Source organism: Acinonyx jubatus, chromosome B3, assembly GCF_027475565.1.
Source record: "Acinonyx jubatus isolate Ajub_Pintada_27869175 chromosome B3, VMU_Ajub_asm_v1.0, whole genome shotgun sequence".
NCBI lineage: Eukaryota > Metazoa > Chordata > Mammalia > Carnivora > Felidae > Acinonyx > Acinonyx jubatus.
Genome location: NC_069386.1, coordinates 70,708,528 through 70,724,117, shown reverse-complemented (window position 1 = coordinate 70,724,117; position 15,590 = coordinate 70,708,528). Strand labels below are relative to the sequence as shown.

General features: G+C 40.1%; 1 protein-coding gene and 1 long non-coding RNA gene across 2 annotated transcripts in view; one reads left to right on the top strand and one right to left on the bottom strand.

Annotated features, from left to right (window-relative positions):
• The window catches only part of RPGRIP1 (RPGR interacting protein 1), an 82,722-nt gene that overhangs the window by 11,834 nt on the left and 55,298 nt on the right, over positions 1 to 15,590 (bottom strand). Inside the window, 2 exon segments of the mRNA XM_053224261.1 lie at positions 3,051 to 3,243; positions 12,507 to 12,604. Of these exon segments, the coding sequence (XP_053080236.1) occupies positions 3,051 to 3,243; positions 12,507 to 12,604 (291 nt within the window).
• LOC113601227 (uncharacterized) lies at positions 5,941 to 12,803 on the top strand. Its single transcript, XR_008299274.1, has 3 exons — positions 5,941 to 6,034; positions 6,417 to 6,559; positions 12,153 to 12,803. It is a non-coding gene; the product is annotated as an uncharacterized LOC113601227 (long non-coding RNA).

Genomic DNA, 15,590 nt, shown 5'->3' with positions numbered 1-15,590 from the left:
AGATGCAGAAAAAGCATCTGACAAAGTACAATATCCATTCATGATAAAACCCCTCAACAAAATAGGTTTAGAGGGAACATTCCTCAACATAATAAAGGCTGTATGTGGAAAGCCCACAGCTAACATGATATTCAATGGTGAAAAACTGAGAGCTTTCCCTTTAAGACCAGAAACAAGACAAGGATGTCCACTCCCACACATTTATTCAACACAGTACTGGAAGTCCTAGCCACAGCAATCAGACAAGAAAAAGGAGTAAAAAGCATCCAAATTGATAAGGAAGAAGTAAACCTTTCACTATTTGCAGATGACATGATATATAACTAGAAAACACTAAAGACTCCACCAAAAAACTTACTAGAATTTATAAATGAATTTAGTAAGGTCACAGGAAACAAAATCAATGTGCAGAAATCTGTTGCATGTCTATCCATTAATAATGAAGCAAGAGAAATTAAGAAAGCAATCCCATTTACAATTGCACCAAAAATAATAAAATACTTAGGAATAAGTTTAACCAAGGAGATGAAAGACCTATACTCTGAAAACTATAAAACATTGATGAAAATAATTGAAGACCACACAAACAAATGGAAAGAATTGGAAAATATTCCATGTTCATGGACTGGAAGAACAAATATTGTTAAAATGTCCGCACTACCCAAAGCAATCCACAGATTTAATGCAATACATATCAAAATACCAACAGCATTATTCACAGAAGTAGAACAAACAACCCTAAAATTTGTATGGAACCACAAAGACCCCAAATAGGCATAACAATCTTGAAAAAGAAAAACAAAGTTGGAGGCATCACAATCTCCTAGATTTCAAGATATACTACAAAGCTATAGTAATCAGATGAGTATGGTACTGGCATAAAAACAGACATATAGATCAATGGAACATAATAGAAAACCCAGAAACAAACATAAGGTTATATGGTTGATTAATCTTTGACAAAGGAGGCAAGAATATGCAATTGGAAAAAAGATGGTCTCTTCAACAAATGGTGTTGGGAAAACTGGACGGCTACATGCAAAAGAATGAAAGTGGACTTTCTTACCAAATTCAAAATGGATTAAGGACCTAAATGTGAGACCTGAAACTAAATATCCTAGAAGAGAGCACAGGCAGTAATTTCTCTGACATCGGCCATAGTGACATTTTTCTAGATCTAGTCCCTTAAGGCGAGTGAAATAAAATTAAAAATTAGCTATTGGAAATACATCAAAATAAAAAGTCTCTGCACAGCAAAGGAAATAATCCACAAAACTAAAAGGCAACCTACCGAATGGGAGAAAACATTTGCAAATGACATATCCGGTAGAGGGTTAGTATCTGAAATTTATAAAGAACTGATACAACTCAACACCCAAAAAACAAATAATCTAATTAAAAAATGTGAAGACACGGACAAACATTTCTCCAGAGCAGAGATACAGATTGTCAACAGACGCATGAAAAGATGCTCAAAATCACTCATTATCAATGCGAATGAAAGCCACAGTGAGAGGGCACCTGGGTGGCTCGGTGAGTAAAGTGTCTGGCTTTGGCTCAGGTCATGATCTCACAGTTTGTGAGTTCGAGCCCCATGTCGGGCTCTCTGCTTTCACCGTGGAGCCTGCTTCAGATCCTCTGTCTTTCTCTCTCTGCCCCTCTTCCACTTGAGCACACGTGCTCTCTCTCCCTCTCTCTCAAAAATAAACAAACATTAAAAAGAACCACAGTGAGATATCACCTCATACCTTTTGGAGTGGCTAAAATCAAAAACACAAGAAACAACAAATGGTGGCAAGGATGTGGAGAAAAAGGAATCCTTGTGCACTGTTCGTGGGAATGCAAACTGGTGCAGCCACTGTGAATGGATCTAGAGAGTATTATGCTAAGCCAGATATGTCAGTCAGAGAAATACAAATACCATGTGATTTCACTTATGTGTGGAATTTAAGAAGCAAAACAAAGGAAAAAAACAGAGACAAACCAAAAAATCAGACTCTTAAGTATAAAGAACAAACTGATGGTTACCTGAGGGGAGGTGCGGGGTTGGGGGGGGGGATGAGTGAAACAAGTGAAGGGGATTAAGAGTACACCCATCCGATGAGCGCTGAGAGTAATGTATAGAATTGTTGAATCACTGTGCTGTACACCTAAAACTAATATAACACTGTATGTTAACTATACTGGAATTAAAATAGAAAACTTAAGGGGCACCTGGGTGGCTCAGTCAGTTAAGCGTCCGACTTCAGCTCGGGTCATGATCTCAAGGTTCATGGGTTCGAGCCCTGCGTCGGGCTCTGTGCTGACAGCTCAGAGCTTGGAGCCTGCTTCGGATTCTGTGTCTCCCTCTCCCTCTCTCTGCCCCTCCGCTCTTGTGCTCTGTCTCTCTCAAAAATAAACATTAAAAAAATTTTAATAGAAAACTTGATTAAAAATAGTAATAAAAGGGGTGCCTGGGTGGCTCAGTTGATTAAGCATCTGACTTTGGCTCATGATCTCATGAGGTCATGATCTCATGGTTCATGAGCTTGAGCCCTGCTTCAGATGAGCACAAGCCCCCACTTCTGGTGAGCCTGAACCCTGCTTCTCTCTCTCTCTCTCTCTCTGTGCCTCATGGGATTCTCTCTGTCCTCTCTCTGCCCCTCACTCACTTGTGCCCTCTCTCTCTCAAAATAAATATTCAAAAACATAATAAAAAGGGGTACCTGGGTGGCTCAGTTAGTTGAGCATCCAACTCTTGATTTTGGCTCAAGTTATGGTCTCATGGTTCATGAGTTCAAGCCCCGTGTCAGGCTCTGCACTGACAGCACGGAGCCTGCTTGGGATTCTCTCTCTCCTCTATCTGCCCCCACCCCACCCAACTTCAAAATAAATAAATACTTTAAAAAATTTTTTAAATAATAAAAACCAAAAAAATTAGTAAGCCTATATGCACATATCACTTTGATAAATGGGAGAAAAGAGAACGGTTGCATGCACCCCATTGGAAGGGCAGAGGAGTTCTGGCCCCTCAGACTCCCCTTCCCGGCCAACCACGGGGGCTGCCTCACCTTTGCTGAAGTGGAAGTGGATCTCTTCTCCTGCCCTCGGTTTCCTCAGGGATACTGGAGTCTCCGTCTCTGACAAGGGGAGGTCGTAGAACTTGTACTCTACATACACCTGTTTTACATTCTCATCACTCATCACTTCGGCCTCTGGGTAGAAGGCCAGGGAGACAATTTCGATGCACATCTTCTCTGACCTCTGACAAGGAAGATATGTATTTCCTGTAGGTTAGTGATGCTCCAAGTATTCACACTCCAATTAACACATTACTCTCTCAGACTCCATCCCAGACATATTCCATCTAACATAGCCTTGAGAATTGCGGTAAAGCTGCCGCCCAGAACTGCCTGCGCCCACCAAATACATGCCCCGGAACAGGCAGTCAGACCAGCCTGACCTCTCACGGTAACACCAGTACTTTCAGCCCTACTTCAAAGTTGCTGCCACAGCCACCGTCCTCTCCTTTGATTGTCCGTGTGTCCATTTTTGCATTAGGGACACCAGGCACAGGGCTGACATCTCTCTAGTTTCAAGAAATAAGCCGAGGGCAACGTTAAGTCCTCCCTTTCCATGGTGTGGCTGCAAGTCATGTCATGACACTAGTGAGACGTCGACCCGGGATGGCCCGGACCAGCCACAGTTTTCCCTCGTCATCTGTGAGAACTCTCCTGTCTCTAGGTTGCCAGGCCAATGCCCTCGTGTCCAAAGATCTACCCCCACTCTCATCTTTTCTCTTAGGAAGGAAGTGCAGCTTCTGGGCCTTCCCCAAGGAAGCTCAGAAGGCAATATTTCTTTCCTTGTTTTTTTTTTAACGTTGATTCATATTTGAGAGACAGAGAGAGACAGAGTGTAAGCAGGAGAGGGGCAGAGAGAGAGAGAGGGAAAGAAGGGTAGTCTCAAGCAGGCTCTGCACTGTCAGCATGGAGCCCCACTCGGGGCTTGAACTCACAAACCATGAGATCATGACCATGAGATCATGATCATGAGCTGAAATCAAGAGTCAGACGTGACTGAGCCATCCAAGCGCCCCTAGCATTTTTTTTTTAAAGGAAAGAATAAGATAAGATAGAATGGAATGGAATAGAACAGAAAATATGAGAGTGGTATAGGTAAGCCTTGTTTCTTAAAACTTTTGTGTATATGTGATTGAACTGGGCACAAAGTAGAAATGTGTTTCTTACAGTGTCTGTGATTAAAACAGCATAAAAGCCTTTAAGATACAGAACAGATGAACACAAGGGAAGGGAAGCAACAATAATATAAAAACAGGGAGGGGGACAAAACAGAAGAGACTCATAAATATGGAGAACAAACTGAGGGTTATGGGAGGGGTTGTGGGGGGGGATGGGCTAAATGGGTAAGGGGCATTAAGGAAGCTACTCCTGAAATCTTTGTTGCACTACATGCTAACTAACTTGGATGTAAATTTAAAAAATAAATCAAATATGAAAAAAAAGCATAAAAGCCACTCTTATATACCACCGTCTAGGGTGGCTCCTGGCAATCTGTTTCACTTTTATACATTTACATATAATTTTAATTTACACACAGTAAAATACAAAACCTAAAGTGAACTGTTAAAAAAAATTTTTTTAAGTTTATTTATTTTGAGAGAGAGAGAGAGAGCACAAGTAGTGAAGGGTTAGAGAGAAAGAGACAGAATCCCAAGCAGGCTCTACAACATCAGTGCAGAGCCCGATGTAGGGCCTGAACTCACAAACTTTGAGATCATGACCTAAGCCGAGATCTAGAATCAGATGCTTAACTGACTGTGTCACCCAGATGCCCCAAGTGTACAGTTTTGATACGTATATACAAGTGTGTAATCAACATATTCAAGATACAGAACCATTACCCTAGAAAGTTCTCCCATGCCACTGTTGACATTATTGTTAAGCTGAGAACCCTATGTCCTACAGTTTCAATAAAAATGAAGCAGAACTTGGGGCATCTGGTTGGCTCAGCTAGTTAAATGCCCAACTCTTGATTTCGGCTCAGGTAGTGATCTCACAGTTCATGGGATCGAGCCCAAAATCAGGCTCCATGCTGACAGCATAGAGACTGCTTGGGATTCTCTCTCTCCTTCTCTCTCTGCCCCTCCCCTCCTCGTACTCACACTAATGGGCACCCACACTCTCTCCCTCTCTTTCAAAATAAACACTTAAAAAATAAAATTGTATCAATGTTAAACTTCTTTAAAAATAATCAAGCAGAATTTCTCAAAGATGTGTCTGAGGAATAGGTATTTTATAAATGAATGGTTCTGTGAGAAAATAAATTTTGGAAAATCAAGATTAACAAACTTATCAGCATTCTTTAACTTGACCTATGGCCTTTAATATGCTAAGATGTTTCTGGACACTTTTAGAGGATGATACAAAGATAGTTTTTTCCAAACGTATTTGACTACACAATTGATTTTTGTTTTTCCCTGGATACGGTTGGGTTTAATTTTCCAAAGAACACACTTTAGGAAACACTGAAATCTGGGAAAAAAAAAAAAAGAAATAAGTGTTCATAGCCATATAAGTACCCGAATCCCCAGCAACATCTTACCAAAAAAAGCCTCCCACGCCTAACAGGATGAACATTTTTCCTCATAGTTAAACATGAACAACCACCAGACCAGTGGCTTTCAAACTGTAAAACTCAGCCTATCCATATTCATATGTGTGTGTGTAAAAAAAAAAAAATCATTGAAATAAAAGTCTCCTGAAATAATTTTTAACCTTAATAGGTGCAATGCAAACTATTATTTTGTATTTTATTCTTTCTCAGTTTTTTGTTTGTTTGTTTTTGCTGGGACCCTCTATTTTTATTTCATTGCCTGGGGACGGTGACTTACATTTGGAAAATATTGTGTCACAATTCTGCTCTATGACACAATGGCCATTAGCCACAGGTGGCTACTGAGCACTTGAAACATAGCTACTCTGAATTGGGATGCGTGATCAGTGTAAAATTCACAGGATTTCGAAGACTTTGTAAGGTGTCTCAATTATGTTTTGCATTAATTTCATATTGAAATGATAGTGCTTTAATTTTTTTTAATGTATGTTTATTTTTGAGAGAGAGAGAGACAGAGCAGGGGAGGGGCAGAGAGAGCAGGGAGACACAGAATCCGAAGCAGGCTCCAGGCTCTGAGCTTTCAGCACAGAGCCCAACATGGGGCTCGAACTCACAACCTGAGATTGTGACCTGAGCCAAAGTCGGACGCTGAACTGACTGAGCCACCTAGGTGCCCTGAAATGATAATGCGTTAGATATATTAGGTTAAAGAAAATGTATTCTTTTTTTATTAAATTATTTTAAGTGTTTTATTTATTTATTTATTTATTTATTTATTTATTTATTTATTTATTTTTTGAGAGAGACTGCACAAGCAGGGAAAGGGCAGAGAGCAAGAAGGACAGAGGATAAGCAGGCTCTGCCCTGAGAGCAATGAACCCGATGTGGGGCTTGAACTCATGAACTGTGAGAGCATGACCGGAGCCAAAGTCGGACGATCAACCAAGTGAGCCACCCAGGCGTCCCTAAAATATATTATTAATTTTACTTGTTTCTTTTCACACTTTTCATATGGACACTAGAAAATTTCAAGTTACATTTGTATCACATTATAATTCTGGGGATAGCACCTCACAGACTTTAAGCTACCTAAGTTCTAGGACCACACACGTCTGCCTCACCAACCCCTGTAGTCCCAGCATCTAGCATACTCTTAATTTGTTTTGTTACTTCATCACACTACCTGGATCTTAATTTTTCAAAATTACTTTTGATTCCTTCCCTTACAAACACTCTCATTCCATTAAAGTCAGGAACTGAGAAAGCTGAGAAGTGTTGGTAACACTGTGAGAAAAGGTGACCATAGGGTGACAGTGGTATAATTTGGGGGCTGATAATTTAGTGATATCCATCAAAAGTTCAAGTGCACATTCCTTTTAAAACCAGCAGTTTCGCTTCCAGGAATCTATCCCACAAAAACATCTGCCAAATACACAAAGATACATGTGAACAGAGACGTTCGCTGTGACGTTAGTTTTTTTCCTCTCTTTTCCCTCTTTTAATTACCTGGTTGTATAAAAATTCAAGTGACAAGATATGGTCATCAAACATTTGTTCCTTTCGAGGCTCATGTAAAAGTTTGGCTAGAGGGGGGGTGCCTGGGTGGCTCAGTCAGTTAAACGTCTGACTTCGGCTTGGGTCACGATCTCACAGATTGTGGGTTCGAGCCCGGTATTGGGCTCTGTGCTTACAGCTTGGAGCCTGGAGCCTGCTTCGGATTCTGTGTCTCCCTCTCTCTCTCTGCCCCTCCCCCGCTCACACACACACACACACACACACACACACACACACACACACTCTCTCTCTCTCTCTCTCTCTCAAAAAATAAACATTAGAAAAAATTTAAAGTATGGCTAGAGGAATTTTCTTTCATACCTTCCTTTTCTTTCTCCTCCTCCTCCTCTTCCTTTTCTTTTTTACCCCCAGTTTTACTGACATATAACCTCTTGATTTCCAGCACTTCAGATAAACCAGACTGTTCTACATCAGGGTCTTTACATTTGCCCGTTCCTCTTCCTGAGATGATTTCCCTCCATCTCTTCCCTTCTCTATCTTCAAATTTCAGTTTAAATGTCCCCTCTTCAGAGGCACGTGGATGGCTCCGTTGGTTAAGAGTCCAACTCTTGATTTCGGATCCCGTCATGATCTCACAGTTGGTGAGATCGAGCCAGGCATCAAGCTCTGCACTGACAGCAAGTAGGCTACTTAGGATTCTCTCTCTCTTTCTCTCTGTCTGCCCCTACCCCTCCCTCCCTCCCTGTCTCAAAATAAATAAATAAACATAAAAAAATTTAAATGTCCCCTTCTCAGAGAAGTCTTTCCTTACACATGCCTAACTCAACCTCTCCCATTACTATTACTCAACTTATTTTCTTCATAGTATTTAGAATCAACAAGTATCTTACTTAGTTGCTCACTGATTTATATATGTTTTCCCTCAATAGAATGTAAGATTTAAGAGGGAAGAGACCAAGTCTGTCTTATTCACCTTTTTGTGTCCATACAGCCTGCCAAGTACTATGACAGGTACTCCATAATGATTTGTTGAAGGAGGAAACAACCCAAAGGGCTGTTGTGCGGCTTTAGTGAATTAATGAATATCAAGTTTATCAGTGTTGCCCACTGAGGTCTGTCTAAATAAAAGGTCATGTATTATCTTAACTAAAACTGATCAGCAGTTAAGAGAAGAGAACTAGAAAAAGCTGAACATATCAACATAGATGGACTCCCAAAATGTTACTGATGGCACATTTCTGAATACTGTGTAACAAAAAAGAAAAAAAAATGCAAAAAACCTGTGTGAATGATTCATGGCACCTCCCTGTACCTTTTTTGGCAACTGTTTACAAATCTTTAATTATCTCAAAATAAGTTTAAAGAAAGAAAAATACATAATGTTTAATGTCATTCATAAGAAAGCAAAAAAAGGGGTGCCTCAGTGACTCACTCAGTTAAGCATCCAACTCTTGGTTTCAGCTCAGGTCATGATCTCACAGTTTGTGGGTTTGAGTCCCATGGCGGGCTCTGCGCTGACAGCACAGAGCTTGCTTGGGACTCTCTGCCTCCCTCTCTCTCTGTCCCTCCCCTGCTCATGTGAGTGTGCTCTCTCTCTCAAAAGTAAATAAACATTTTTTAAAAAAGAGTATAACAAAAGAGAATAAACTTTGAGATTCTTGATACACACTATGGCAAATAAAAGACCATAACCTAAGGCCATAGAGCAAATGGAAATAATTGTTCTGCTCTAGTTAGTAGCTACTAAAAAGGAGATGGAAACGTTTTCTATGGTCTACTCATAGTGGAAGATTGATTCTTGGGCCCAGGAATGTGGTTTGGGCTGTGATAATTTCCTGGGGATTCTTAGAGAGAAGGTAAGTATAGAGGGCCTTTAGGAACCCTGTGTTGATTAACAGACAGGGCCTCGTGGGAAACAGCCCTACATACCTCCTATGAACACAGGAACTGTCCTAATCCTGGACTCAAGGAGAGGCAAAGATCCTTTAGTATTGTAACCATTTCACTTTTTAGCAGTATAAGGGAAAGACATCTTGGAAGGGTCTTCTTTGAGTTGTACTGTTCAACCTACTCAATTGACCTGGGAGTCAGAAAGGAAATGACACCCCTCTGCTTCAATCCCCTCCCTTTATGGTCTAGTTCTTTTTGTGCGGGGGGGGGGGGGGGGGGCGGGCACTACCAGATCACAGAAGCATGACCTTGAGAACTAGAATATTTCAAAGAGGATAGACTATTATCATCATCAATATCACCATCATTGTCATTTAGTACTTAATTTGTCTTGGGCACTATATTAAGCCCTTATCACACATTACCTTATTTAAATCTTGCCACATCACTAGACGGTAAGCATACTTAATATTACCAGATAAGGAAAGCCCAATAGAAGCTAAATAACCCCTCCAAAGTTAGCAGAGCCAGGATCTAGACCACTTTTGCCTGAATCAAATCTTCATGCTCTTAACACTACACTCTCTTGCTTCTTCCATTATCCTGGCTGAGTCCAAACAGAAGTGACAGAGCTCAAATATTATCTCTGGTCATTCAACCTCTTTGATCTTTTATGCCCAGCTATTCTGAAATACAATAATGATTTTGTACACTCAACCCTTAAACAATAGAGGTTTGAATGACGTGGGTCCTCTTATATGTGGATGTTTTTCAATAAATACAGTGCAGTACTATAACCTTACTTTCTCTTATGATTTTTTCTTTTTTTTTTTAAATGTTGATTTGTTTTTGAGAGAAAGAGAGCACACAGGAGCACTTGCACAGGCAGGGGGAGGGGCAGAGAGAGAGGGGCACAGAGGATCTGAAGCAGGCTCTGCACTGACAGCACAGTGCCCCATGCATGGCTTGAACTCATGGGCCATGAGATCATGACATAAGCTGAATGCTTAACAGACTGAGCCACCCAAGTACCCCTTCCTTATGATTTTTTTTAAGTTTATTTATTTATTTAGAGAGAGAGAGTTCAAGTGGGCGAGAGGCAAAGAGAAGGGGGGCGGGTGGTGGTAGAGAGAATCCCAAGCAGGCTACATACTGGCCAGCCTTGGGGTTTATCCCACCAACAGTAAGATCATGGCCTGAGCCAAAACCTAGAGTCAGATGCTTAACCCAGTGAGCCACACAGGTGCCCCCCTTAATGACATTTTCTTTTCTCTAGCTTACTTTATCATAAGAATACATATGACATACAAAATATGTGTTGATCAACTATTTGTTATGGGTAAGCCTTCTGGCCAACAGTAGGCTGTTAGTAGTTAAGTTTTGGGGAAGTCAAAAGTTGTACATGGATTCTCAACTGCACAGAGGGTTGAGTCCTTAACCCCCACATCATTCAAAGGTCAACTATATGTGCCTGTGTTATAAATTTAATTTGATGATAACACTAAGTTTTTGCTAAGTAAGCTCAGTTTTCATATTTAGCTTGTCAAATCATTTTTGGGTGCACAAAGATTTTTCTAATAAGATCTTATTTAGGAGCCTTTAATTTTGAATAATATTTCATTTTTTATTTTTTTAAGTCTATTTATTTATTTTGAGAGAGAGAGAGAGAAGTGGGGAGGGGAAGAGAGAGGGGGTGGAGAGAATCCTGAGCAGGCTCTGCACTGTCAACACAGAGCCTGACACGGGGCTAGAAATCACGAACCAGTCAGGCTAGAAATCACGAACCATGAGACAATGATCTGAGTTGAAACCAAGAGTCAGATGCTTAACCGACTGAGCCACCCATGCGCTCCTTGAATAATACTTTAAATGTAGTATGTCTGACATGTAGTTCAAAAAACTTGCTGACCAGTTTTTAAGGTTGATCTGAGAGGTGGCTTAATTTAGAAACTTTGACTGGAGATCACCTCTTCTGCTAACCAGCTCTCTGTACTGGACACATTCATCTTCACCTTTATGATCTCTAAGGAGTCACTGTCCAGTTGCAACATTCCCTGGTCTGATCTGTCTTACAAGTATTTCTCAAGATATGATTGTGTGATGGTTAAAGATATGGCAGATACAGCTTCAGAAGAAAATACTTAAAATTTTCTTTCTCAACTGTTTAAGTCTACTGATTTTGAGTTGTTTCTCTCCACACCAATCTTTTAGTTGCCTGCAAACCATCGGTACAAGTTCTGACTCTCAAGGAAGAGTTTTCCGACTTCTAAAGAGCAGCAGTGATTTCCCTTTTCTGAATTCTTACAAACCTTAGAGGTTTTTTTTAAGTTTGTTTATTTATTTAGAGAGAGAGCATGTGCACACAAGTCAGGGTGGGGCAGAGAGAGAGGGAGAGAGAGAATCCAAAGCGAACCATGAGATCATGACCTGAGCCGAAACCAAGATTCAGACACTTAGCCCACTGGGCCACCCAAGTGTCCCACAAACCTTGGAGTTTCTGTCACATAATCTAACCACTTGATTTTAGGTCACACTATACTTATATTGTTTCTAATGAAGATCATAATCCTCAATCAGATTTCAATCTTTCATTCAGTCACTCATTCAACACATATTTATTAAGTGACCACATATGTGTCAGGGAGCATTCCAATGGCTCAAGAGAGTTATTGTTTCCTACCTCATTTATAACCACACAAGATTCTAATACAATAATGGTTGAATATACCCATGAATATTTACTCATATATTTGTGTGTGTATATCCCCAATTAGTCCCACAAGTGATCCAAGGCTGAAATATTCAATAAAGAATTGCAGTTACAGGGGTGCCTGGGTGGCTCAGTTGGTTAAGTGTCCAACTTCAGCTCAGGTCATGACCTCATGGTTTGTGAGTTCAAGCCCCATGCCGGGCTCTGTGCTGACAGCCCAGAGCCTGGAGACTGCTTCAGATTCTGTCTCTCCTTCTCGCTCTGCCCCTCCCCCGTTCATGCTCTGTTTCTCTCTCAAAAATAAATAAACGTTGAAAAAAAAAAAAAAAAGAATTGCATCTACAAGTTTTAAAACTTGGGTCAAAAACTTCAGAAACGGAATCTCTCTGGGCTTTCCCACAAAGAACACTTTCTTCTTTTCTAGCTTCCACCTCCCAAAGTACATCTGCTCTCCTTAGGTGGACTTCAGAAATGGGCATTACTCAGGCTGGAGATGAATCAGCGCACAATGAAGGAGACAGGCAGGGGATCCAGACAAAGGAGAGAAGTATTGAAAAAAAATCCCCATTTATACCAAATCAAGAAAGTGATCCTTTCAGCAGAGGCTGTCTCAAGAAACTTCCACTCCTTCGCAATGCAAATTTAACTAAACAACTTGATTTTCCCATCAAGTTCATTAAAAATGGAATAATTTCACATATGTGGCCATTAAGCACAATGTCGTTGTTTATAAGCTTGGCTCACACTCACACGAGGATGATTACCCCAGAGTACTTACCGCCTTAGGACATTTCTGAGATACTGGTGTCACTATGTCATCACTATCTGTAGTCTGTGCTTCACTGACTTCAGAAGCTTGTTCACAGGATTCTTTATCTGTTACAGAAAAGGCTAGAATTACAGAACGATTTCCAAGCACCCTATCTAAACCCAGTACCTTCATCCTCAATCCATTATCTGGCCACTAGTTCTGAGTACCTAGATTTTGGCTTCATTTACTGAGAATCAAACCCTCCTTTTCTTTTTTTTTTTTTTTATTATATGAAATTTATTGTCAAATTGGTTTCCATACAACACCCAGTGCTCATCCCAAAAGATGCTCTTTTCAATGCCCATCACCTCCCCTCCCTCCCACCCCCCATCAACCCTCAGTGTGTTCTCAGTTTTTAAGAGTCTCTTATGCTTTGGCTCTCTCCCACTCTAACCTCTTTTTTTTTTTTTCCCTTCCCCTCCCCCATGGGTTTCTGTTAAGTTTCTCAGGATCCACATAAGAGTGAACACATATGGTATCTGTGTTTCTCTGTATGGCTTATTTCACTTAGCATCACACTATCCAGTTCATCCACGTTGCTACAAAGGGCCATATTTCGTTCTTTCTCATTGCCACGTAGTACTCCATTGTGTATATAAACCACAATTTCTTTATCCATTCGTCAGTTGATGGACATTTAGGCTGTTTCCATAATTTGGCTATTGTTGAAAGTGCTGCTATAAACACTGGGGTACAAGTGCCCCTATGCATCAGCAGTCTTGTACCCTTGGGTAAATTCCTAGCAGTGCTATTGCTGGGTCATAGGGTAGTTCTATTTTTAATGTTTTGAGGAACCTCCACACTGTTTTCCAGAGTGGCTACACCAGTTTGCATTCCCACCAACAGTGCAAGAGCAAACCCTCCTTTTCAAAGATTCACTTATTCAGAAGTTTGCCAAATAAGGAGTTCACTTCTAGAAAAAAGAAAAGAAAAGAAAAAAGAAAAAAAGGGAAAGAAGGGAGAATGGAAGGAAGGAAACTAGAAAGAAAGCTTGTCCTTTTGTAGGGGCTGGAGAAAATGACCAAGCCAAGAAAAAGCAATGCAATTGGGGTGGCAGATTGTATTTCCCAAAAATAGCCTCAGACAATATCTCTCATCCCACATGCTCTCTTGTAATGTGACCTTGTCATAATATTTTTTACTGAACATTTGAAATTCCCTTTTGTAAGATGCCTTTCATATCTTTGCTAATTTTTCTATTGGGCTGTCTTTTTCTTTCTTTTTTTTTTTAATGTTTATTTATTTTTGAGAAGAAGAGAGAGAGTGCAAGGAGGAGGGTGAGGGGCAGAGGGAGAGGAGGACTGAAGTAGGCTCTGTACTGATAGCAGAGAGCCTGATGTGGGGCTCAAACCCACAAACTGTGAGATCATGACATCAGCTGAAGTCGGATGTTTAATTGACTGAGCCACCCAGGTGCCCCTGTTTATTAGAGAGAGAGAGAGAGAGAGAGAGAGAGAGAGAGAGCGCACAAGTTGGGGAGAGGGCCAGAGGGAGAGGGTCAGAGGAGGGGGAGGGGAAGGGGGGAGAGAGAGAGAGAGAAAGAGAGAGAAAGAGAGACAGAGAGAGAGAGAGAGAGAGAGAGAATATCTTAAGCAGGCTCCACACTCAGAGCAGAGCTCAATGCAGGATTGGATCTCAAGAACTGTGAGATCACAACCTGAGCCAAAATCAAAGAGTCTGACATTTAACTTATTGAGCCACTCAGGCACCCCAAGAAAATTCTACTAATGTTGATGAGGTTTTGAAATGACAGGGTTCAGAGCTGACGGCCAAGAAAGAATTCTTGAAGACGTCTTTGGTGCAGAAAGGTGATTTTTATTAAAGCACAGGGACAGGACCAATGGGCAGAAAAAGCTGCGAGCTGTCTTTTTCTAATTGATTTGTAGGGGTTCTGCATATTTTTTGAATTTGAGCCTTTTGATGGTCGCATGTTTTACAAATATCATTTCCACTCTTGCCCATTTAATCTTTTGCTACACAGGAATTCTTACTTTTAAAGTAGTCAACCTTATCAATATTTTCTTCATGACTACTACATTTTGTTTTTTATTTAAGACATCTTTCCTTATTCTGAATGATGAATAATGCTGCTCTGAGTATTTGTGTACAAGTCTTTGGATGGTCAAATGTTTCCAATTCTCTTGGACAGACCCTTAAGAAGAGAATTGCTGGATTGTAAACTGTATGTTTTATTTTTTAGGAAATAGCCAAATAGTTTTCATAGTAGTTGTACTGTTTTCTATTCCCAACAGTGATGCATAAGGTTCCAATTTTTCCACGTCTTCACTAACACTTGCTACAGTCAACCTCTAGAATGTATCAATTCTAGCTGGAGTGTACTGGTATCTCATTGTGATATTATTTTGCTTTTTCCTAATGACTAATGCTGTTGAGCATCTTTTGTATGCTTAACTGCCATTCATATATGTTCTTTAGTGAATGTCTAGTCAAATTTATTGACCATTTTAAATTGAGTTGTCTGAGTTGTAAGGATTCCTTACAGATTATGGATGCAAGTCCTTTATCAGAAATGTGATTTGCAACTAAAATTTAGATTTAAAAAAGGAAAAAAAAATGTAATTTGCAAATATTTTCTCCTAATCTATAGCTGACCTTTTCATTTTCTTAATGGTGTCCTTTCAAGACCATGCATTTTTTATTTTGCCTAAGTCCAATTTATCATTTTTTTAAATTTTATGGACCATGCTTCTGATGTCATAGCTAAAGAATCTTTGTCTAATAAGGTCAAATAGTTTATCCTATGTTTTCTTTTAGAAATTCTATAGTTTTGGTTCTAATATTTAGATTTATAATGTATTTTGGTTAATTTTTATGGGTGGTGTGAGGTAGTTGTCTAAGGTTTTTTTCCCCTCCTCTATGTGGATATCTAATTGTCCTAGCACCATTTGATGGAAAGATTAGATATCCCCATTGAATTGTCTTGGGACCTTTGTGGAAAAATCAATTCACCATAAAATGAAAGTTTATTTCTGGATTCACAATTCTGTCCCACTGATCTGTAAGTCTATCTTTATGCTAATACCACACTGT